Source organism: Schistocerca gregaria, chromosome 1 (assembly GCF_023897955.1).
Source record: "Schistocerca gregaria isolate iqSchGreg1 chromosome 1, iqSchGreg1.2, whole genome shotgun sequence".
Taxonomy (NCBI): Eukaryota; Metazoa; Arthropoda; class Insecta; order Orthoptera; family Acrididae; genus Schistocerca; species Schistocerca gregaria.
Window position 1 is genome coordinate 966,017,784 of NC_064920.1, and position 23,304 is coordinate 966,041,087.

Genomic DNA, 23,304 nt, shown 5'->3' on the forward strand with positions numbered 1-23,304 from the left:
CATCAGTGGGCAAAAATAATTTAATTGTCCCGTATTTACTGTTCCTGGCCGTTAACATTTTCTATTAAATACATCATAAAGAATATCTATTACTTTTCAAAAACATTTTTTGCTTCTTACATCAAGGTGTTTTTTTTATTTATTAATTTGTTGTCAGAAGGCGTTTTACTTAAATACCTAGCGTCTAAGACCACGTTAGCAGCATGTTTATTAATGTTCTAAGGCGCTTGTTCTGGTTAAAAAATAAATCTTAGCTAGTTCCATCATGTGTCGGATTTCAGTCTCCGAATTGTAACTGGCCGTTACTGACTGAAAATTGTTGTTATTATTATTATCCTCAGTTGTCCTCGTCAGTCATTCAGTGTAGCAATCTGTATATATTAACTTTGATTTGCAGACCTTGTAAGCTCTTTGGAGCAGGCGTGTTTGTTTACTCGGTGCACTCGTAAATATAGGGGTTTTCTTGCGGAAAAACAATTTAATAAGGCAATCTTTTAGCTTAAATAAGTAAATTAGTATCAATTGTGATCTATATATTGAAGGTTTCACGTTTACTTGCGTAGTTCTCGTGAAAAGTTAACTGTCCTAAAGTGCAAGCCGTTGGCGTGTGTGTTTGCTCAGTGCACTCAAAAATGTAGTTGTTCACTAGTGGAAAAACAATTTATTAAGGCAATATTGTAGCTTAAATAAGTAAGTTAGTATCTATTGTGATCTGTATATTGATGTTTCCACTATACTTGACCAGTTTTCGTGAAAAGATAACTATTCTAAAGTGCAAGCCGTTGGCGTGGGTTTGTTTTCATTATCGACAGCAGTAAGTTATGTGGTTATTCAATAATTTTCAGGTATTGTCTGTATTGTGAAGAGTATCGTTCGTGTATAATTTGAATTCGGTTCGTGTTTTCTGTGTTTCTATACTTCCATGCAGTTAATTTTCCATATTGTGCAGTAAAGTCGTTAGGGGTGTTTCTGTTTCCATTAGTCTTCGTACATAATTCAGTGATAACGCCTGTTCGAATTTGTCGTTACGAAATATCGAGCCTCTTCAGTTTCGTACTCGTTTCGTGATTTCCGCCATTATAACATACGCCAGCAATTAACACCGCGCTTTTTACATTCGCCTGACGTCCAGAAGTTCTCTGCTCATCTCACCGCAAGCTAAGTTACTTTCTGCTAATTATTAACTGGTTAGGGGAATTGTCTGTAGTGTAATTTGTATTGTTTGTTTATAGTGTAATTTGTATTGTTTAATCTACCGTGCGTGACAGATGTTCTCGTAGATTAGTGCACACAGGAATGAAATGTCAGGATTGTGGGTTGGTGTTTCACTGGGAGATTGTAGCGGGGAAGCTGTTATAGTGCCAGATGAGGCTCGCCATTGGAGCTATAGGTTATGTAGCTGTGACAATAAAATCATTGAACAGGGAAAAAAGATTTGTGCTCCTCAGGCTGAACTAGAAATGGTGTACTTCGAATTAGGTTGAAGGGGAAAAGAGACAATGGGAGCTGGGAACAGGTAGCAAGTCGTAGCCAGAAGGAGAAAACCCGAGAAATCACTTTTCAGATTCCAGTGAGTAATCAGTTTGATTTGTTACCTGAAGTAGTAGAGGCTCAATTAGTTTCGAGCAAAGTAGGGTGCAGCAGACTCGTAGTAACAATTGTAATGCTAGGTCGGGAGTAAAGAAAAGCGGAAGTAAAAGAGTCCTGTTGTTAGGTAACAGTCAGAGGAGAGGTGTAGGCTAGTTGCTACAGGACAGGCTTGGAGTCGAGTAGCAGGTCACAAGCATTGTGAAACCTAGTGCTATGCTTAGCCAGGTTACAGAGAACCTAGGGGCCTTGTGCAAAGATTTTTATGGCGAGGACCATGTTCTTATAGTAGGAGAAGCAGGAAACAGACTAACTAGCAATTCCGAATAAAGTATTAGGCGTGACCTGGATGTAATAGGTTCAGCCACAACACATACTCGTGTGGGGTTTGTGGATGTTTTGCAGCGCCATTACCAGCCGTGGGTTAATACGGTTGTCAACCGTGTTAACAGAGAGCTGGGTGAGTTATTGTTGGCAGTAACTAGTAACTAAATCTCATATCTGTGCTGTGCCTGTTGATGCAATTGGGAGGTGGAGTTACACTAGTCATGGCCTACTCCTAAATCGGAGGGGGAAGGATAGATTAGTTGATGTTCTTGCAGAAAATGTAAGGGGGGGGCCACATGCTCACAAGACAAAACAACTGTGAATACTGGAGTTAGAGGGACACATTTTTTAGGTTAGAGTCAGGTTACAGGCAGAAGTGATTAAAACAGAACAGTTCCAAAATGTCTGTAGCAGTATCCAAAGAATTAAAATTTTTTTGTTTCATCAAAACATTAGAGGACTGAAAAATAAGATAGATGAGCATCTTGTATGCCTAGAAAATGGGATAAATTTTGAAGGCATAGATGTTTTGTGTCTCTCTGGACACCATGTAACCGCAGGGATGGAGAAGTTAAATTTAAGAGATTACAAATTAGCATCTTATTTATGTAGAGTCAACATGGAAAAATTAGCAGTTGCCACTTATATAAAAACTGGACCCGAAGTAAAAAATATTGAAACAAATAGTTTTTGTGTAGATCAGATCCTTGAAGCATGTGCTTGTGAGTGCTACTCTAATATACTTCTATAGTAATTGTAACAATCTACAAATCCCCTCAAGGTAACTTTCAGCTATTCATAAAAAACCTGTCAGACAAAAAGAAGCTGTTAGTGGTTTGTGGTGGTTTTAATGTAGATATCTTAAAAGATACGAATAGGATGAATGAGCTAGAATCTTTTGTTGGTTGTTTCAATCTAGTATCCGTTGTAAATTTTCCAACTCGTGTGCAGCAGGATAGTAGGTCACTTATCGATAACATTTTCATAGACAGTACTCAGGCAGAGACAATTAATGTGTACCCAATTGTTAATGGAAATAACAGATATAGCACCTTACAGGATTCAGGCACGTTCATACGAGACAGTGAAGTTTATTAATGCGAACAGGATACAGAGCTTTAAGTGCAACCTAGAAGAGGTAGAATGGAATGAAGTATACACAAAAAATAATGCTCAGCCAAATTCAATTTATTCCACCGTACATTTGTCTCAATATTTGAGAGTTGCTATCCTGAAATGTTACCCAAAAAAGTCATTACAAAGTCAATTAAGCCATAGATTGCTAAGGGAATTAAGATATCGTGTAAGAGGAAGAGATAAATATATGGACATGCCAGAATAAGTCAGGATCAGACGCTACATGCTTACTACAAAAGATACTGTAATATTTTAAGGAAAGTCATTAAGGAGTCGAGAAGCGTATGTGTTCTGACAGAAATTAATAACGCGGATGTTGTTGTTGTTGTCTTCAGACCTGAGACTGGTTTGATGCAGCTCTCCGTGCCACTCTATCCTGTGCAAGCCTCTTCATCTAACAGTACTACTGCAACTTCCATCCTTCTGAATCTGCTTAGTGTATTCATCTCTTGGTCTCCCTCTACGATTTTTACCCTCCACGCTGCCCCCCCCCCCCCCATACTAAATTGGTGATCCCTCGATGCCCCAGAACATGTCCTAGAAACCGATCCCTTGTTCTTGTCAAGTTGTGTCACAAACATCTCTTCTCCCCAATCCTATTCAATACCTCCTCATTAGTTATGGGATCTACCCATCTAATCTTCAGCATTCTTCTGTAGCACCACATTTCGAAAGCTTCTATTCTCTTCTTGTCCAAACTATTTATCGTCCATGTTTCACTTCCATACATGGCTACACTCCATACAAATACTTTCAGAAACAACTTCCTGATAGTTAAACCTATACTTAGTGTTAACAAATTTCTCTTCAGAAACAATTCCTTGCCATTGCCAGTCTACATTTTATATCCTCTTTACTTCGACCATCATCAGTTATTTTGCTCCCCAAATAGCAAAAGTCCTTCACTACTTTAAGTGTCTCATTTCCTAATATAATTCCCTCAGCATCACCCGACTTAATTCGACTACATTTCATTATCCTCGTTTTGCTTTTGTTGATGTTCATCTTATATCCTCCTTTCAAGACACTATCCATTCCGTTAAACTGCTCTTCCAAGTCCTTTGCTGTCTCTGACAGAATTACAATGTCATCGGAGAACCTCAAAGTTTTTTTTTTTTCTACTCCCTGGATTTTAATACCTACTCCGAATTTTTCTTTTGTTTCCTTTAGTGGTTGCTCAATACACAGATTGAATAACATCGGGGACAGGCTACAACCCTGTCTCACTCCCTTCCCAACCACTGCTTCGCTTTCATGTCCCTTGACTCTTATAACTGCCATCTGGTTTCTGTACAAATGTAAATAGCCTTTCGCTCCCTGTATTTTTCCCTTGCCACCTTTAGAATTTGAAAGAGATCTACATTGTCAAAAGCTTTCTCTAAGTCTACAAATGCTAGAAACGTAGGTTTGCCTTTCCTTAATCTTTCTTCTAAGATAAGGCATAGGGTTGGTATGGCCTCACGTGTTCCAGTGTTTCTACGGAATCCAAACTGATCTTCCCCGAGGTCGGCTTCTGCTAGTTTTTCCATTCGTCTGTAAAGAATTCGTGTTAATAGTTAGAAGCTGTGGTTTATTAGACTGATAGTTCGGTAATTTTCACATCTGTCAACACCTGCTTTCTTTGGGATTGGAATTATTATATTCTTCTTGAAGTCTGAGGGTATTTCGCCTGTCTCATACATCTTGCTCACCAGCTGGTAGAGTTTTGTCAGGACTGGCTCTCCCAAGGCCGTCAGTAGTTCATATGGAATGTTGTCTATTCCGGGGGCCTTGTTTCGACTCAGGTCTTTCAGTGCTCTGTCAAATTCTTCACGCAGTATCGTATCTCCCATTTCATCTTCATCTACATCCTCTTCCATTTCCATAATATTGTCCTCAAGTACATCGCCCTTGTATAGACCCCCTATTTACTCCTTCCACCTTTCTGATTTCCATTCTTTGCTTCGACCTGGGTTTCCATCTGAGCTCTTGATGTTCATACAAGTGGTTCTCTTCTCTCCAAAGGTCTCTTTAGTTTTCCTGTAGGCAGTATCTATCTTACCCCTAGTGAGATAAGCCTCTACATCCTTACATTTGTCCTCTAGCCATCCCTCCTTAGCCATTTTGCACTTGCTGTCGATCTCATTTATGAGACGTTTGTATTCCTTTTTGCCTGCTTCATTTACTGCATTTTTATATTTTCTCCTTTCATCAATTAAATTCAATATTTCTTCTGTTACCCAAAGATTACTACTAGCCCTCGTCTTTTTACCTACTTGATCCTCTGCTGCGTTCACTACTTCATCCCTCAAAGCTACCCATTCTTCTTCTACTGTATTTCTTTCCCCCATTACTGTCAATTGTTCCCTTATGCTCTCCCTGAAACTCTGTACAACCACTGGTTCTTTCAGTTTGTCCAGGTCCCATCTCCTTAAATTCCCACCTTTTTGCAGTTTCTTCAGTTTTAATCTACAGGTCATAACCAATAGGTTGTGGTCAGAGTCCACATCTGCCCGTGGAAATGTCCTACAATTTAAAACCTGGTTCCTAAATCTCTGTCTTACCATTGTATAATCTATCTGTTACCTTTTAGTATCTCCAGGGTTCTTCCATGTATACAACCTTCTTTCATGATTCTTAAACCAAGTGTTAGCTATGGTTAAGTTATGCTCTGTGCAAAATTCTACCAGTCGGTTTCCTCTTTCATTTCTCTCCCCCAATCCATATTCACCTACTACGTTTCCTTCTCTCCCTTTTCCTACTACCGAATTCCAGTCACCCATGACTATTAAATTTACGTCACTCTTCACTATCTGAATAATTTCTTTTATTTGATCATACATTTCTTCAATTTCTTCGTCATCTGCAGAGCTAGTTGGCGTATAAACTTGTACTACTGTATTAGGTGTGGGCTTAGTATCTATATTGGCCACAATAATGCGTTCACTATGCTGTTTGTAGTAGCTTACCCACATTCCTATTTTCCTGTTCACTATTAAACCTACTCCTGCATTACCCCTATTTGATTTTGTGTTTATAACCCTGTAGCCACCTGACCAAAAGTCTTGTTCCTCCTGCCACCGAACTTCACTAATTCCCACTATATCTAATTTTAACCTATCCATTTCCCTTTTTTAAATTTTCTAACCTACCTGCCCGTTTAAGGGATCTGACATTCCACGCTCCAATCCGTAGAATGCCAGTTTTCTTTCTCCTGATAACGACGTCCCCCTGAGTAGTCCCTGCCCGGAGATCCGGATGGGGGACTATATTACCTCCGGAATATTTTACCCAAGAGGACGCCATCATCATTTAACCATACGGTAAAGCTGCATGCCCTCGGGAAAAATTACGGCTGTAGTTTCCCCTTGCTTTCAGCCGTTCGCAATACCAGCACAGCAAGGTCGTTTTGGTTACTGTTACAAGGCCAGATCAGTCAATCGTCCAGACTGTTGCCCTTGCAACTACTGAAAAGGCTGCTGCCCCTCTTCAGGAACCACACGTTTGTCTGGCCTCTCAACAGATACCCCTCCGTTGTGGTTGCACCTACGGTACGGCTATCTGTGTCGCTGAGGCACGTAAGCCTCCCCACCAACGGGAAGGTCCATGGTTCATGGGGGGAGGAATAACGCGGATAATATGATTAAAACTATATGAAATATTATCAAATGGGAGACGGGGCAGCCTGACAATGCACAGCATACCATAGCAATAAAGGAAAAAGGTGATGTTGTGAGTGCTAATTCACAAATTGCAAGTCTTTCCAATAATCACTTTCTGAATGTAGCAGCAATAATAGGGTTAAAGGCTTTAGTTGAAGAAGCAAAAAAAAAAATGTTAAAAATGTCATTCCCCAGGACTTTAGGCCTTTAGAAATAGCACCAACACCCCCACTGAAATTAGGGGAATTATAAATATACTGAAAAACAAGAGCTCATATGGTGTTGATGTAGTCAGTCTCTAACATAATTTTGAAGTGTTGTTCTAATTTAATAAGTCGGGTCCTTAGTGATATATGTAATGCTTCGCTGGCACAGGGAATTTTTCCAGACAGTTTGAGTTGCGGAATTGCCAAACCTCTTCATAAGAAAGGGGACAAGAGTGACTTAAATAATTATAGACAAATCTCACTTTGACTTCATTTTCTGAAATATTCAAAAAAGCTATGTATTCGAGAGTAGTCTCACATTTAAATGAAACCAATTTACTCAGCATGTCACAGTTTGGATTCTGGAAGGGCTACTCGACTGAGAATGCTATCTACACATTTACCCATCAAATAGTACAAGCTCTAAGTAACAAATTATCGCTAGTTGGTATTTTTTGTCTTCTCTCCAGGAATCTGACGGTGTGGATCATGTCACACTCTTAGAAAAACTCATGTTTTATGGAACCGAAAGCTTTACACACAGCTGGTTTGAATCATACTTAATGTACAGAAAGCAAACGGTTGTGCTGAATAGCATAAATAATGTTGGGAGGGTGGTAAATTCTAGTGAAAGGGGAGTTACCACAAAGGGAGTCCCACAGAGTTCAATTTAGGTTACTCTGCTGTTCCTTATTCATGTGACTCACCTCTCACTTAACGTTCAGCAAGCAGAACTAGTACTTTTTGCCGGTGACACGAGTGTTATAATAAATTCCATTCGAGAAAAAGCAGCTGAAGATATTGTTAAGGATGTCTTTCAAAGAATTATTAAGCGATTCTCAAAAAATTGACTCTTCTTTAATTCGTAAAAAACTCACTCTACCCAGTTCTGTACACTGAATAGAGTCATACCGACAATTGATATATAATATGAACAGGGCTTAGTTAACAGGGTAGATTTCTACAAATTTTTGGGTGTTCACTTTGACGACAACTTGAACTGGAAGAAGCGTATTACCGAGCTTCTCAAACAATTAAGTTCAGCTTCTTTCACTCTTCGTATAATCACTAGTCTTGGTAATACACAGATCAGCCTCCTAACGTACTTTGCATATTTCCACTCCATAATGTCTTACGGAATAGTTTTATGGGGTAACTCACCACTTAAACACAGAGTGTAGATTGCACAAAAGAGAGCAGTGAGAATAATTAGTGGTTTTCACCCAAGGAAGTCATGTAGGCATCTTTACAAGGAGTGAGGTATTTTAATTGCACCATCAGAGTACATATATTTGCTAATGAAATTCGTTACAAATAATCCATCTCAGTTGCCGAAGAACAGTGTTCATAAGTACAACACTAGAGGGAAACATTACCTTTCCTGTCTGTTATTGAAGCTGTCAGTTGCTCAAAATGGAATACATTATTCAGCAATAAAAATCTTTGATCATTTGCCCAACAACATAAAGTATCTGGCAGGTAGCATATCAAGTTTTAAATCTAGCTTAAAATCATTTCTTTTTGACAACCCCTTCTGTTCCATGGACGAGTTTATGTTTCAGAACTGGTAAAAAAATGTGCCTCTAAATGTAGTTGCATGTGTAGAACAAAAAATTACAGTAATATTAATATTAGCACTATTCATCTGTGTATATATACCTTGTAATCTGACTTGTTCCACAACATATCGATAAAATAATCGGGAAAATAATCTACGGAAAATGACTTAACTAAAACTAAACTGAAACTAAAACTTATAGTTAACTTACAGTTCACTAAAGGTCATAATCTTTTTTTAATTATTAATTTATCATTTGCAGGAAGGCCTTGCGCAGTTTTAAAATTTTGGAATTCCATGGACTTTTTTTTAAATATTGCCACAAGGCGTTCAATATGTTCATAATCTTATATTTTTTCTTGTGGTACTAATCTGCTTTTTAAATTGCTTTCTCGGCAGCGAAAGGTAATAGTTATTTTGCCCAGAACGGTTTTGAAATTTAGCAGGGACAGGATGCAGGATGTCTTTTGCCCCAGTGTAAAATGACAAACCAACGAGTTTAAAGAAGTACCTGGGTACTCACTAAATAGAGGATGATCTGCTATTGAACCTGCTATGATGGGAAGGACAAAATACGGATATCCAAGGAATTGCTTTCCCTCTTTTCTGGCACGTCCATCTTTCTCTGTGTGTGTGTGTGTGGGGGGGGGGGGGGGCTAGGGATGTACAAAACAACAATGAAAATTAAAGAACACGTTAAATGGTGATTTTAGGAAATTAGTTCTCCTGTGTGAGGGGTGTATGAGAGCTAAGAGCAACTCCAGTGCCGCCATTTATTACGTACAACACACGCCTGCCAGCTGTGTTGATTGGAATTAAATGTTAGCCCTGATTACTTTCCATTCCCATTCCTAGACTTTGTGGGATCAGTCCACTGGATGGCTTAATGTCACTTTCAGTACCACTATACACCCCTGCCAACCTCATATTTGCCTTCTCCATAAATCCAACAATGTCTAACTTGCGGTCCACTAAGTACCTCTTACCAGAGAGTAACAATCCTAAAGTCATTAGGGAAAACCAGGAAGCTATTAGGAACAATATTCAGCTTGCACACTGGAGGGTAGTTGCCCACTTCAAAAGAAAAGGTGTGCTATTTCAGTGTTTTTTGGGAAAGTTTTCTGTAGAGAGCAAAAGGTCATAGAAGGTGACTTCCAAAATGTTGCCTCAGCTTGTGGTGCCAAACAAAAAAAATATTCAGAGGGATTTCCCCAGTCAGCTTCTTGATCGAAGATCAGTCCACCCAGTTGTGTATCAGGGCACATATCAGTCAGTTACCGAGATCTCTTCTGGTAACCAGGCGCGCCGCGCCCACCCCCACCTGTTTCGACTGAACCCTTGGGTGCATAAATGGCTGGATTTTCAAAATTGCATGAGAGAGGTCTATGATATCCTTGTCTCAGAAGCAACAAAAAAAGCTATTCAATAAAAAATTGTGAAATCATGATGGATTTGGCAACACATGATAAATAAGATAGTTTTTATTTTGATGCTGTGATCATTTATTACATGAAATACAAAATCATAAGGTGCATCATAATTTTTCTGAGATTAAGCAAAAAACATTAGTTTTTACTGGACCTACATCAAACGTTCTGCTAGTGAAAAATACCACATCGGCAAAAGCAGGATGCTTTGCTGTTGCACGACAATGCACGGCCACATGTCAGTCAAAAAACCATGGAAGCGATCACAAAACTCGGATGGACAACACTGAAACACCCGCCTTACGGTCCTGACCTGGCTCCATGTGACTATCATCTCTTTGGGAAACTGAAAGACTCTCTTCAAGGAACAAGGTTTGAAGATGACGCCATTGTGCACGCTGCCAAACAGTGGCTCCAACGGGTTGGTCCAGAATTTTTCCATGCGGGTATACAGGCGCTGTTTCCAAGATGGCGTAAGGTAGTTGAGAGGGATAGAAATTATGGGAAGAAATGAAAATATTGTTCCTAAAGGAGGTATCTACACACTGTAAAACTTTCAAACATGTAGAATAAAATATGGATTTAAAAAAAATAGTGTGCCTTTCTTTTGGAGTGACCCTCGTATAAACAGTTCAGTAATAGGATTATTCTCATTAGATTCGACAGCAAACTACCGACAAGAACAGTTCAGATACACATTCCGATGTCGCAAGCAGAAGATGAAGAGATAGGGAAAGTATATGAGGATGCCGAACGGGTAATTACGTAAAGTACGTAAGTACGGGTAAGTACGTAAAGGAAAGTGAAAATTTAATAATCGTAGGGGATCGGAATTCGGTTGTAGGGGAGATCTGCAATAAAGTTGAACTAGTAATAATGAATACCCTGTTCAAGAATAACAAGAGGAGGAGGTATACTTGAAAAATACCGGGAGATTTCAGTTAGATTACAACAAGGTCGGGCAGAGATTCTACCATCAGGTAGAGTATTTGAAGGCGCACCCAACAGAAGATGTAGACTCACGTCAAAATTTATAATGACGGAGAGTAAGCTGAATTTTTAAGAGACTGGTCAGGAAGAATGAATGCAAAACGGGATACGGAAATACTAAGAAGTGACGAGGTAGTCTTAAACTTCTCGTAGTCCGTAGATACTGCGATAATGAATAGCTCAGCGGGCATTTCAGTTCAATGGATGTCTCTAGAAAGGGACAATCACAGAAGATGAAAATAAAAACATAGGGTCAAAGGAGGTAACTGCGAAGAAACCAGGGGTTAAAGAAGAAATACCACAGCTGATTGACGAAAGAAGTAAGTACAAAAAGGTTCAAGGAAATTCAGGAATACAGAAATACAGGACACTTAGGAATTAAATTAATAGGAAGTGCAGGGAAACTGAGGCAAAATGGCTGCATGAAGAATTTGAAGAAATCGAAAAAGAAATGATTATCCGAAAGACTGACTCAGCATATAACGAAAAAGAAATGACTGTCGGAAGGACTGACTCAGCATATACAAAAGTCAGTACAGACTTCGGTGAAATTAAAAGCAGGTAGTGTAACATTAAGAGTGCAATGGGAATTCAATCGTTAAATGCAGACGACAGAGCGGATAGGTGTAAAGAGTACATCGAAGGGGAAGGAATTACCCAATGACGTGACAAAAGAAGAAGCAGGAGTCGACAGGGAAGAGTTAGGATATCCAGTACTATAACCAGAATTTAAAAGAGCATTGGAAGACTTAAGATCAAATAATGGAGAACGGATCAATAACAGTCCATTGGAATTTGTAAAATCATCGTCGGATGTCGCAACACAACGACAATCGACTATACATGTTGGTAGAGTGTATGCAATTGACGATATACGATGACTTTTGGAAAGCATCATCCACACAATTCCTATGACTACAAGAGCCGCCAAGTACGAGAAATATTACACAATCCGCTTAACAGGTCATGCTTTCAGTTTACTAACAAAAATGATATACAGAACAGTGGCAAAAGAAATGGAGGAATTGTTAGATCACATGGGCGCTGACAACCTCTGCATTGAGCGGCGGTAAGCTCCACACACACACACACACACTCACACATGGTGATCAGTTCGCGTTTAGAAACGGTAAAGTCAGCAGAGAGGCAGTTCTGACGTTGTGATTGATAATGTATGCGAGATTATGATGTAAAATGGTGCAACATGTTCGAAATTCAGAGAAAAATGAGGCTATGCTGTAGGTAATCACAGGTATTATTCAATATGTACAACAACCAAGAAGGTGCAATAAGGTTGCAAGGCCAAGAGCGAAGTGCCCATACTAAAACGTGCGTAAGACAAGGGGGAAGCCTTTTCTTATTGTTCAATCTATACATCGAGGAAGCAATGATGGAAATAAAAGAATGTTTCTAGAGTAGGACTGAAATTTACGGCTAAAGAATATCAATGATACGGTTCACTGATGTCCTTACTACTCTTAGTGAAAGTGAAGAAGAATTATCGGATCTTTTGAATGGAATGAACTGTCTAATGAGTACAGATTACCGACTGAAAGTAAATTGAAGAAAGACGAATGTAATGAGAAGTAGAAGATATGAGAACAACGAGAAACTTAACATTGGGATTGATAGTAAAGAAGAAGATGAAGTTAAGGAATTCTGCTATCTAGGCAGCAAAATAACCCATGACAGTTGGAACAAGAAGGACACCAAAAGCAGAAAAGCTCAGGCAAAAAGGACATTCCTGACCAAGAGATGTCTACTAGTATCGAACACAGATATTAATCTGAGGAAGAAATTTTTCAGAACACACGTTTGGCCCAGAATTGTATATTACTGAAACATGGACTGTGGGAAAATCTGAACACAAGAGATTGTAAGCATTCGTGATGTGGTGCTACTGAAGAATATTGAAACTTTGGTGTATGGATAAGGAATGAGGAGGTTCTCTGCAGAATCGACGAGGAAATGAATATATGGAAAGCACTGACAAGAAGAATGGACAGTATGGTAGGATATCTGGGAGAGAATCAGAGAACTTCTATAGTACTGAAGCGAGCTGCAGAGGGTAAAAACTGTAGAGGAAGATAGAGATTAGGACGTAGGCAGCAAGTACTACACTGAGATGAAGAGGTTGGCACAGGAGTGGAAATCGTGGTGGGCCGCATAAAACCAGTCACAAAACTCATGATTCAAAAATAAATGAGTAAATAAAATAAACAAATCAAAAGGCTATTTGATAAATCTGCAGGTCATAATGGTCAATGAGTGGTTTTATCTGACACGCCTGAAAAATACACGTGGACCCACTTTTTCAACGAACTGGTGTCGTTCTTAAGGCCAGAGGTGGTGTTGCACGGCAATTTCGTGATGATCCCTGGGGGCTACTAACCGTTCTCCTGGAGTGCGCATTATCCTTTCCTGCACACCATCATACTGTCCAAGCACAACTGTTTGACTGCATAGTAACCAGCAGCCTTTCTGAATATTCTTTATTGTGAAGTAATCCATCAAATAGTTCTGTCTATATGGCTAAGTTGTCACTTATGTTCAGTTCGTCCTGTGAGACGTGTTAGTGATGACGAGGAGGTCGGATAGAGTCGAGAACATTTATTCACACTAGCGACATATCGTTTGTCCCTTTCCTGCCTCAAAAATTCGTTGTTTTTCCCTGGGTTTTTGAGAGGATATGCAAAAGTAAATCTAAATCTAAGGATCCGGGAAATGGGTCGTTGTTTGCTTTTGAAATAAGTTCTACGTTGACATGCCTCTGTAACAGAAATATATTTATGAATCTACTTCCAATGCTAAATCTTGAAAGAAGAAACCATTTATTTACATTTGAGGTAATTTCGGAGACATTTATACGCTTTTTGTGAAGGTATAAAAAATACATTTATTGATATTCTAGCTTCAATAAATACACTCCTGGAAATGGAAAAAAGAACACATTAACACCGGTGTGTCAGACCCACCATACTTGCTCCGGACACTGTGAGAGGGCTGTACAAGCAATGATCACACGCACGGCACAGCGGACACACCAGGGACCGCGGTGTTGGCCGTCGAATGGCGCTAGCTGCACAGCATTTGTGCACCGCCGCCGTCAGTGTCAGCCAGTTTGCCGTGGCATACGGAGCTCCATCGCAGTCTTTAACACTGGTAGCATGCCGCGACAGCGTGGACGTGAACCGTATGTGCAGTTGACGGACTTTGAGCGAGGGCGTATAGTGGGCATGCGGGAGGCCGGGTGGACGTACCGCCGAATTACTCAACACGTGGGGCGTGAGGTCTCCACAGTACATCGATGTTGTCGCCAGTGGTCGGCGGAAGGTGCACGTGACCGTCGACCTGGGACCTGACCGCAGCGACGCACGGATGCACGCCAAGACCGTAGGATCCTACGCAGTGCCGTAGGGGACCGCACCGCCACTTCCCAGCAAATTAGGGACACTGTTGCTCATGGGGTATCGGCGAGGACCATTCGCAACCGTCTCCATGATGCTGGGCTACGGTCCCGCACACCGTTAGGCCGTCTTGTGCTCACGCCCCAACATCGTGCAGCCCGCCTCCAGTGGCGTCGCGACAGGTGTGAATGGAGGGACGAATGGAGACGTGTCGTCTTCAGCGATGAGAGTCGCTTCTGCCTTGGTGCCAATGATGGTCGTATGCGTGTTTGGCGCCGTGCAGGTGAGCGCCACAATCAGGACTGCATACGACCGAGGCACACAGGGCCAACACCCGGCATCATGGTGTGGGGAGCGATCTCCTACACTGGCCGTACACCTCTGGTGATCGTCGAGGGGACACTGAATAGTGCACGGTACATCCAAACCGTCATCGAACCCATCGTTCTACCATTCCTAGACCGGCAAGGGAACTTGCTGTTCCAACAGGACAATGCACGTCCGCATGTATCCCGTGCCACCCAACGTGCTCTAGAAGGTGTAAGTCAACTACCCTGGCCAGCAAGATCTCCGGATCTGTCCCCCATTGAGCATGTTTGGGACTGGATGAAGCGTCGTCTCACGCGGTCTGCACGTCCAGCACGAACGCTGGTCCAGCTGAGGCGCCAGGTGGAAATGGCATGGCAAACCTTTCCACAAGACTACATCCAGCATCTCTACGATCGTCTCCATGGGAGAATAGAAGCCTGCATTGCTGCGAAAGGTGGATATACACTGTACTAGTGCCGACATTGTGCATGCTCTGTTGCCTGTGTCTATGTGCCTGTGGTTCTGTCAGTGTGATCATGTGATGTATCTGATCCCAGAAATGTGTCAATAAAGTTTCCCCTTCCTGGGACAATGAATTCACGGTGTTCTTATTTCAATTTCCAGGAGTGTATTATCTCTGTATTAAAATAAGTGCAAAGCAACAATACATAATTTTTGTTATTATTTTGCTTTAATAATGGAACTTGTAAATTCTGTAATTTACAAATTATTTCATCATCTTTTGAAGGAAGTGAAGTATATATACAAAGCATATCATCTTTCACGTGTCAGTCTTGGACCATACTGACACATTAGATGTCGTGTGATATCAGCTGCAAAATGTGCCTGTGCCCCATTAATCACGTAATTGGAGCGATGATACAGATAATACTGTGGGGAAAGTAAACCAAAGACTGCGTTTTATTGGCAGAATACTTAGAAGATGCAACAGGTCTACTAAAGAGACTTTTTACACTAAGCTTGCGCGTCCTCTGCTGGGGTATTGCTGTCCGGTATTGGATCCTTTCAGATAGGGCTGAGGGAGGAGATCAGATAAGTCAATCGCGAAATAGGGGAGAAAGAGCCACTGATGTGACAAGGGAGTAGGGGTCGCTATCGTTAAAACAAAAACGTTTTGCTTTGTGGCGAGATCCTTCCACGAAATTTTAATCAACAACTTTCTCGTCTGAATATGAAAATATTTTACTGTCGCCAACCTACACAGGGAGAAATGTTCATCCTGATAAAGTAAGAGAAATCATAGCTCGTACAGAAAGATTTAAGTGTTCACTTTTCTCACGCGCTTTTACAGAGTGGAACGGCAGCGAAATAACCTGAAGGTGGTTTGAGGAACCCACTGCCAGGCATTTTAGTGTCAGTCGCAGAGTAGTTAAGTAGATGTAGGTGTAGATGTACCTCATTCCTCATTCTTGAGCAGATTAAGGTGAGGCCTTGAGAGAAATTTGACGGCTATTAGACATCAGCTTAATAGAAATTTTTGTCTCGCAAACAGACTGTTTGCGGATACATGTCTATTACTGTACACATTCATTCCTGTATTTCCACTGTTAATTATGATACACCCTATACACAAATTTAGCACTTAGGGCACCTATGACGCCCCTCTCAGGTCGACATCCCAGGCAGCCTTTTTTGTCGCCTAGGCCTTTAGCCTGTCCTGTGATCAGTCATGTTAAGAAACGAACAGATGGCAACGAAACTTGATAGGATTGGAAAACCATAGCCTACCTGTTGCACAATTAAAGATTTATCAAGCCTTTACTATGGTTTCGAAAAATATAAATTTGTCTTCTTCAGGTGGGACATGGGCTTGTAGAATCACATGCTGACGGACACAGCTGTTGGGTCAAAAAGGCTCTTGTCTAGTACAATGTTCATGTCAACAACAAATATCAACAGTTGAAATGCAACTGAAGGTAGTAGCCGAGACTACAGGGCTTTGTGATGCCACTGGAGCCAGCTGACATTTAGTATGGCTTTACGATAAACACTCTGGAGAAACTTTCAAATGCCAAGACCGCTTATATATACACATGTAGGTAACCAGTTTCGGCCAAACTATATTGCCATCTTTGGATCTTAAGTCTTACAACATTACGTCATCCGTTTCCTTAGTACTGTAAGTGGTGTTACTTCACGTGTATATATAAATCTTAGCTGGATCCAATAGCACTAGTGTTTTATTTTAAATGTTTTACGCCAAAAGTCTACAACATTAGACTACTATCTTCAATTATGCATTTTAACTATTGATATTTGTAGATGACATGCACATCGTACTAGACAAGGGAGCTTTGCACCAAACAGCCGTTTCTCTCAATTTGTGATTTTACGAGTACATTTCCCTTCTGAAACATACAAAATTTATATTTGTCGAAACCATGATCAAGGGTTAGTAAACTTTTAATTCTGCAACTGGTTGGCTGTTATTTTCCAGTCCTATCACGGTCCCATGTGTACCGTCGCAACCATGTATAAAGTTCTAAGTGGAGAACGACTCCAGTGCCGTGGGTTAAGTCTCTGCAAAGCAGAAGTTGAGGAGCTCTTAGTCAAGTGTCTCACTTGAGGTAAATTAGGGCACGCATCACGGTATATAGCATGTGCACTACGGCACTAACCGCTTTTAAGTTTGTGTCGAGGGGAGTCGTGTAGGATTTGTCACCCGCAAATGTGGACCCGCTACCCAGTGAAGTCGTCCTTTCTGTGCTTACAGCGCCTCGCACAGGAACATCGGTGTCTTGTCGGTATCTTCGAGAAACTTACACTGACCTGGTTTGTGCATGTTCGTTAACATGAATCCTGCAACCACAGACAATACACTAATATGTGCTGACCATATTACTAGCAAGATTTCTTTATTTTGTTGTTTTTAGTCAGGAGTGAACGTGCTGAAGTCAAAGTGTGGGTGGTGCATGAAAGGCAAGATAGATGGGAGAATTTCTGGCTCTTTGGAGCAGACATTAAAATTCAAATCGCCTCTTGAGGTTTCCTGTTATTCGTCAGACCACATCAAATCCCTAACTTGTTCAGATTTTTGTTTCATTTTTTGCCCTTGGTAAAGTTTCATTTTGGGATATGCAGCGATGTTGTTTGTTTATCGCACTGACGCTTTTGTAAAGGAATCTGCTGGTATTCGATTGTCCAGTCAACGGTCAATCTGTATTACATGGTGCAACATGTTCGTTACGGACGTGGCAACGCATTTGTGACTACATATTCAGCAAGTACTATACCTTTTAGGGGTTTGCTGAGCTGGACAGCTCGTGCTATCTGGATCAGGCACGAAACATTTGAAAGCTTTTTTATTACTTAATGGAACCTTAAAGACACTCTGATGGCCGGCCGAGGTGGCCGAGCGGTTCTAGGAGCTACAGTCTGGAACTGCGGGACCGCTACGGTAGCAGGTTCGAATCCTGCCACGGGCATGGATGTGTGTGATGTCCTTAGGTTAGTGAGGTTTAAGTAGTTCTAAGTTCTATGGGACCGATGACCTCAGAAGTTAAGTACCATAGTGCTCAGAGCCATTTGAACCAATCCATCTGATGCTTTATGAATAATGATAAATGTTACTGATACCTTATTGTTTATTGACAATGAATACACTTTATTCACTGCAGTATCTAATATCTTACTATTATTGAATTCGATACCTTTAAACGCTTTTCCACCAGGCTGTATTTTAAAATTTTACTTTATTCACCACTACTAATTCCGAGCCTGGCTGCATTTCGTGTGTGGGATTCAACTGTATCAGGTCTGTGGTGACCAACCAGAAGAAATTGAACTATCCAACTACGAAAATATGTACACCATTTCCTAGTTCCGGAAATAAACGTTGGCCAAATTGGCAAAAACTGACGAGTTCTCCCATTTGACACGATTTCGTGTGAAACAGGGGCGGTAGGGGGAGAGAGGGGGGCTTGCGCAATGGCATTTCATATTTCACCTACACAGCAAGTATTACGTCCCAAAACAAGTTATTTTCGAAAAATTATTCGTTCTCTGCCCTATCTATGAAATTCGACATAGCGTGTAATGAAATATGAATCTGATACGCACCAAAACAGTTATGTATATTGTACGAAAATGACAAATGGACGGCTATGATTCATGTTCTATGCTTTGAAAACTGAGGGGTATATGGCGCGCCAGATTCATGAACAAAAGTGAAACGTAGAAGCAAGTATTCGTGGTATGAGCAGTTAAGAAACAGCGAGGACTTTTGCTACTGTATAACTGAATTCTAATAATAATGATTACACACAAAGTCCGATTCAACGGAAAACATTGAAATTTGTGTTTATGAGTACCGAAACGTGACAGGTAGGTCCAACCATGACATTATGCATTTATCTGAACTCCACTTTGTACGGAATAAATGCGGAACATCCGAAGCTAGTGAATTCACTAGTTACAGCAGAACCGTGACCTGATTGTGAATACAAGTATGCGTTATTAAAACTATTCTGGTCGGTTTTCACTGCTGTATTAGCTATGACCTCACTTACGCTCATTCGTGCTATTTCTTCCGTAGGAAAAGGCACGGAGATTCTGTGTCATAACGAAAATTACACTCTGAGTGGTAGTGAAACGATGCTACTTGAAGCTGATCTAATGAAAGTAACGAGGTGAAATAACAGTTCACGCCACAGAACATCTGTTTTCACCCCTCTGTTTTTCTACAGATATTCTTTTATTCCGCCGAGCTGTGCTAATCAAGGCTTAAAGGGGCATCAAAAAGCAGGGGAAAAAAAAAAACAAAAAAAGAAGAAAGAAGGAAACTGGAGGTGAGCTCAGCTGTGCGAGCACTGTGTCCTTTCACCTGCAAATATTTAATATCCTGTGCTTGCACATTCACTTTTATCTCAGCGCGCGTGGCGCCGGCTGTAATCTGAAACGGGCTTAAGGCCCGCAGCGACGCCGCTGCCGCTTGTGACGGAATATGAAACGAACACTCGGCACGGAATGCGCCGGCTGTCGGCCGGCGGCCCGGGGTGGGGGTTTTAAACCGAGGGCGCTCGACGTCACACCACACCACAGAGCAGCACACCACAGCACGCACACGCTACAGCAGGCTCACCGTGGTGAAAGTTGCCGATGGCGTTCTGGATGCTGTTCGCGTCCGGGTCGCGGTTCCAGCGCTCTGCAACCAAAAGAGAGAGGAACATTGTTCTGTGGCACGTTACGATGCAATCAGCTTCACAATTGCACAACTTAGCTACACAGAGAAAGTAGTGCATAACGCGTTTTCAGGTATCACATTTAGCAAAAAGTTTACATGCTAACCTCCACCTGTCACCATTACGCACCTCATATATTAACCCTTTCGTGGTAGATGAGACTCATATGTCCCACTAAAATAATATGAATTTTTAAACATTGGGACTTCTATATCTATCTATTGCTAGCATGTACGGAGATATTTTGGGGTTTGGAGAAAAATACTACTGACCATGGAGTGAATATTTTGCATGCTATCAGCGATTAAATGGGGCGGCGTTTATTTATAGTGTGTCTGTTTCATGAAAATCAGATAAAATCATCATCTTCTCCATTCCAAGAACGTCCGAAGTAGTAAATGTGTGTTTTTAAAATCGTAGACTTTGAAACTTCCCGGCAGATTGAAACTGTGTGCCGGACCGAGACTCGAACTCGGGACCTTTACCTTTCGCGGGCAAGTGCTCTACCAACTGAGCTACCCAAGCACGATTCACGTGCCGTCGTCACAGCTTTACTTCCGACAGTATCTCGTCTCCTACCTTCCTGCATGGTTCGCAGGAGAGCTTCTGTAAAGTTTGGAAGGTAGGAGACGAGATACTGGCGGAAGTAAAGCTGTGAGGACGGGGCGTGAGTCGTGCTCACTTGGTAGAGCACTTGCCCGTGAAAGACAAAGGTGCCGAGTTCGAGTCTCGGCCCTGCCAACAGCTTTAATCTGCCAGAAAGTTTCATATAAGTGCACACTCTGCTGCAGAGTGAAAATCTCATTCTGGAATCATAGACTTTGTTTTGAGACTTTTCTACACACTTCAGTAGCCGGCCGGTGTAGCCGAGCGGTTCTAGGCGCTTCAGTCAGGAACCGCACGACCGCTACGGTCACTGGTTCGAAACCTGTCCGGCACACAGTTTTAATCTGCTAGGAAAGTTTCTAGGAAGTTTCTAGGAAGTTTCATAGAAAAATGTTCTTAGTTTTTTTGAAGCTTAACGGATTTTCACACAACTTCTGACCACTCGTTAATGTGCTCAGTACGGAGTGTGACGACCTCTACCAGCAATAAAGGCTTGACAATGATGGGGCATACGGTGAATGATGTTTTCAATCTAACGCTGAGGTAATAACGTCAGTTGTTTCTGCAGAACTGCTCGCACGTCTTAGAGAATGGTTGGTGGATGCTGACGTGATGCAATCCATCTCCCTAGTGCATCACATGCTATTTGGGATACAAATCGGGAGAGCGAGCAGGCCACACCACGCGTGCATCATCTTCCTTTTTCAAGAAAACTTCAGCCACACGTGTTCTATGAGGTCGAGCATTATCGTCCATCGATACGAAGTCTGGGCATATAGTGTCTCACGACAACCGCACACGAGGCTCCAATATCTCATCAAGATGCCTGACAACACTTAAACCTTACAGATTCACCTGTACAATTTCATGAAGAGGTGTTCGAGTGGTGAACACAATCCCCGTCAAAACCATTAGCGCTCTACCTCGATACTGTCCTTTTTCCACAATATTTGGGTCCCTAAATCGTTTTCCTTCACATGTGAATCTGCCGAGAATCACTGTCCAAACGAAATCAAGACTCATCTGTCCGACCGTCCAGGTGGAAGATTGGCGACTCCAATCTAGACGTTCGCTTCTCTGAAGACGCGTCAGAGGTACACATACACCAGGACTCCAACAATAAATGCAACTCTGCCGAAGCCTTCTGTACATCGCTTGCCTCGATACAACACGTCTAGTGGATGCTGCGAGGTCATATCCCAGTTGCCTTGAAGTGCTAAGGTCGTATCGTCGTTCCCTTAAGGCCAAAGTCCTCCCTTTTTGATACTGCACTTGGTCGGTCCTGCCCTGGTCTTCGGGATACTCTTTCGGTCTTTATAAAATGTCGCCACATCTGAGAAATAACAGAACGATTCACTTCAAGCCATCGGGCCACATCAATTTGTGACTGTCCCGCTTCTATTCTTCCTACGGCCCTCCTCCGCAGAACGTATGGTAGGCGTCTCTCTATGACATAGTGCACCATTTATGTATCTACATCTACATCCATACTCCGCAGGCCACCTGCCGGTATGTGGCGGAGGGTACTTTGAGTACCGCTATCGGATCTCCCTTCTATTCCAGTCTCGTATTGTTCGTGAAAAGAAAGATTATCGGTATGCCTCTGTGTGGGCTCTAATCTCTCTGATTTTATCCTCATGGTCACTTCGCGAGATATATGTAGGAGGGAGAAATATACTGCTTGACTCCTCGGTGAAGGTACGTTCTCGAAATTTCAACAAAAGCCCGTACCGAGCTACTGAGCGTCTCTCATGCAGTCTTCAACTGGAGTTTATCTATCACCTCTGTAACGCTTTCGCGATCACTAAATGATCCTGTAACGAAGCGCGCTGCTCTCCGTTGGATCTTCTCTATCTCTTCTATCTACGCTATTTGGTACGGATCCCACACCGGTGCGCAGTACTCAAGCAGTGGGCGAACAAGTGTACTGTAACCTACTTCCTTTGTTTTCGGATTGCATTTCCTTAGGATTCTTCCAATGAATCTCATTCTGGCATCTGCTTTACCGACGATTAATTTTATATGCTCATCCGATTTTAAATCACTCCTAATGCGTACTCTCAGATAATTTATGGAATTAACTGCTTCCAGTCACTGACCTGCTGTATTGTAGCTAAATGATAAAGAATCTTTCTTTCTATGTATTCGCAGTACATTACACTTGTCTACATTGAGATTCAATTGCCATTCCGTGCACCATGTGTCAATTCGTTGCAAATCCTCCTGCATTTCAGTACAATTTTCCACTGTTACAACCTCTCGATATACTACAGCATCATCCACAAAGAGCCTCAGTCAATTTCCGATGTTTTCCACAAGGTCATTTATATATATTGTGAATAGCAACGGCACTACGACACTCCCCTGCGGCACACCTGAAATCACTCTTACTACGGAATACGTCTCTCAATTGAAATGACATGCTGCGTTCTGTTATCTAGGAACTCATCAATCCAATCACAAAATTGGTCTGATAGTTCATATGCTCTTACTTCATTCATTAATCGACTGTGGGGAACTGTATCAAATGCCTTGCGGAAGTCAAGAAACACGGCATCTACATGGGAACCTGTGTCTATGGCCCTCTGAGTCTCATGGACGAATAGCGCGAGCTGGGTTTCACACGAGTGTCTTTTTCGAAACCCATGCTGATTCCTACAGAGTAGATTGCTAGTCTCCAGAAAAGTCATTATACTCGAACATAATACGTGTTCCAATATTCTACAGCTCATCGACGTTAGAGATATAGGTCTATAGTTTTGCACATCTGTTCGACGTCCCTTCTTGAAAACGGGGATGATCTGTGTCCTTTTCCAATCTTTTGGAACGCTACGCTCTTCTAGAGACCTATGGTACATCGCTGCAAGAAGGGGGGCAAGTTCCTTCGCGCGCTCTGTGTAAAATCTAA

The 23,304-nt window shown here is 41.7% G+C and overlaps 1 protein-coding gene across 1 annotated transcript in view; it reads right to left on the bottom strand.

Annotated features, from left to right (window-relative positions):
* Positions 1-23,304, bottom strand: part of LOC126310439 (lachesin-like) — a 1,054,486-nt gene that overhangs the window by 139,152 nt on the left and 892,030 nt on the right. Inside the window, exon 3 of the mRNA XM_049992112.1 lies at positions 19,691-19,753. Coding sequence (XP_049848069.1) covers positions 19,691-19,753 — 63 coding nt within the window. The remainder of the gene's footprint in view (positions 1-19,690; positions 19,754-23,304) is intronic.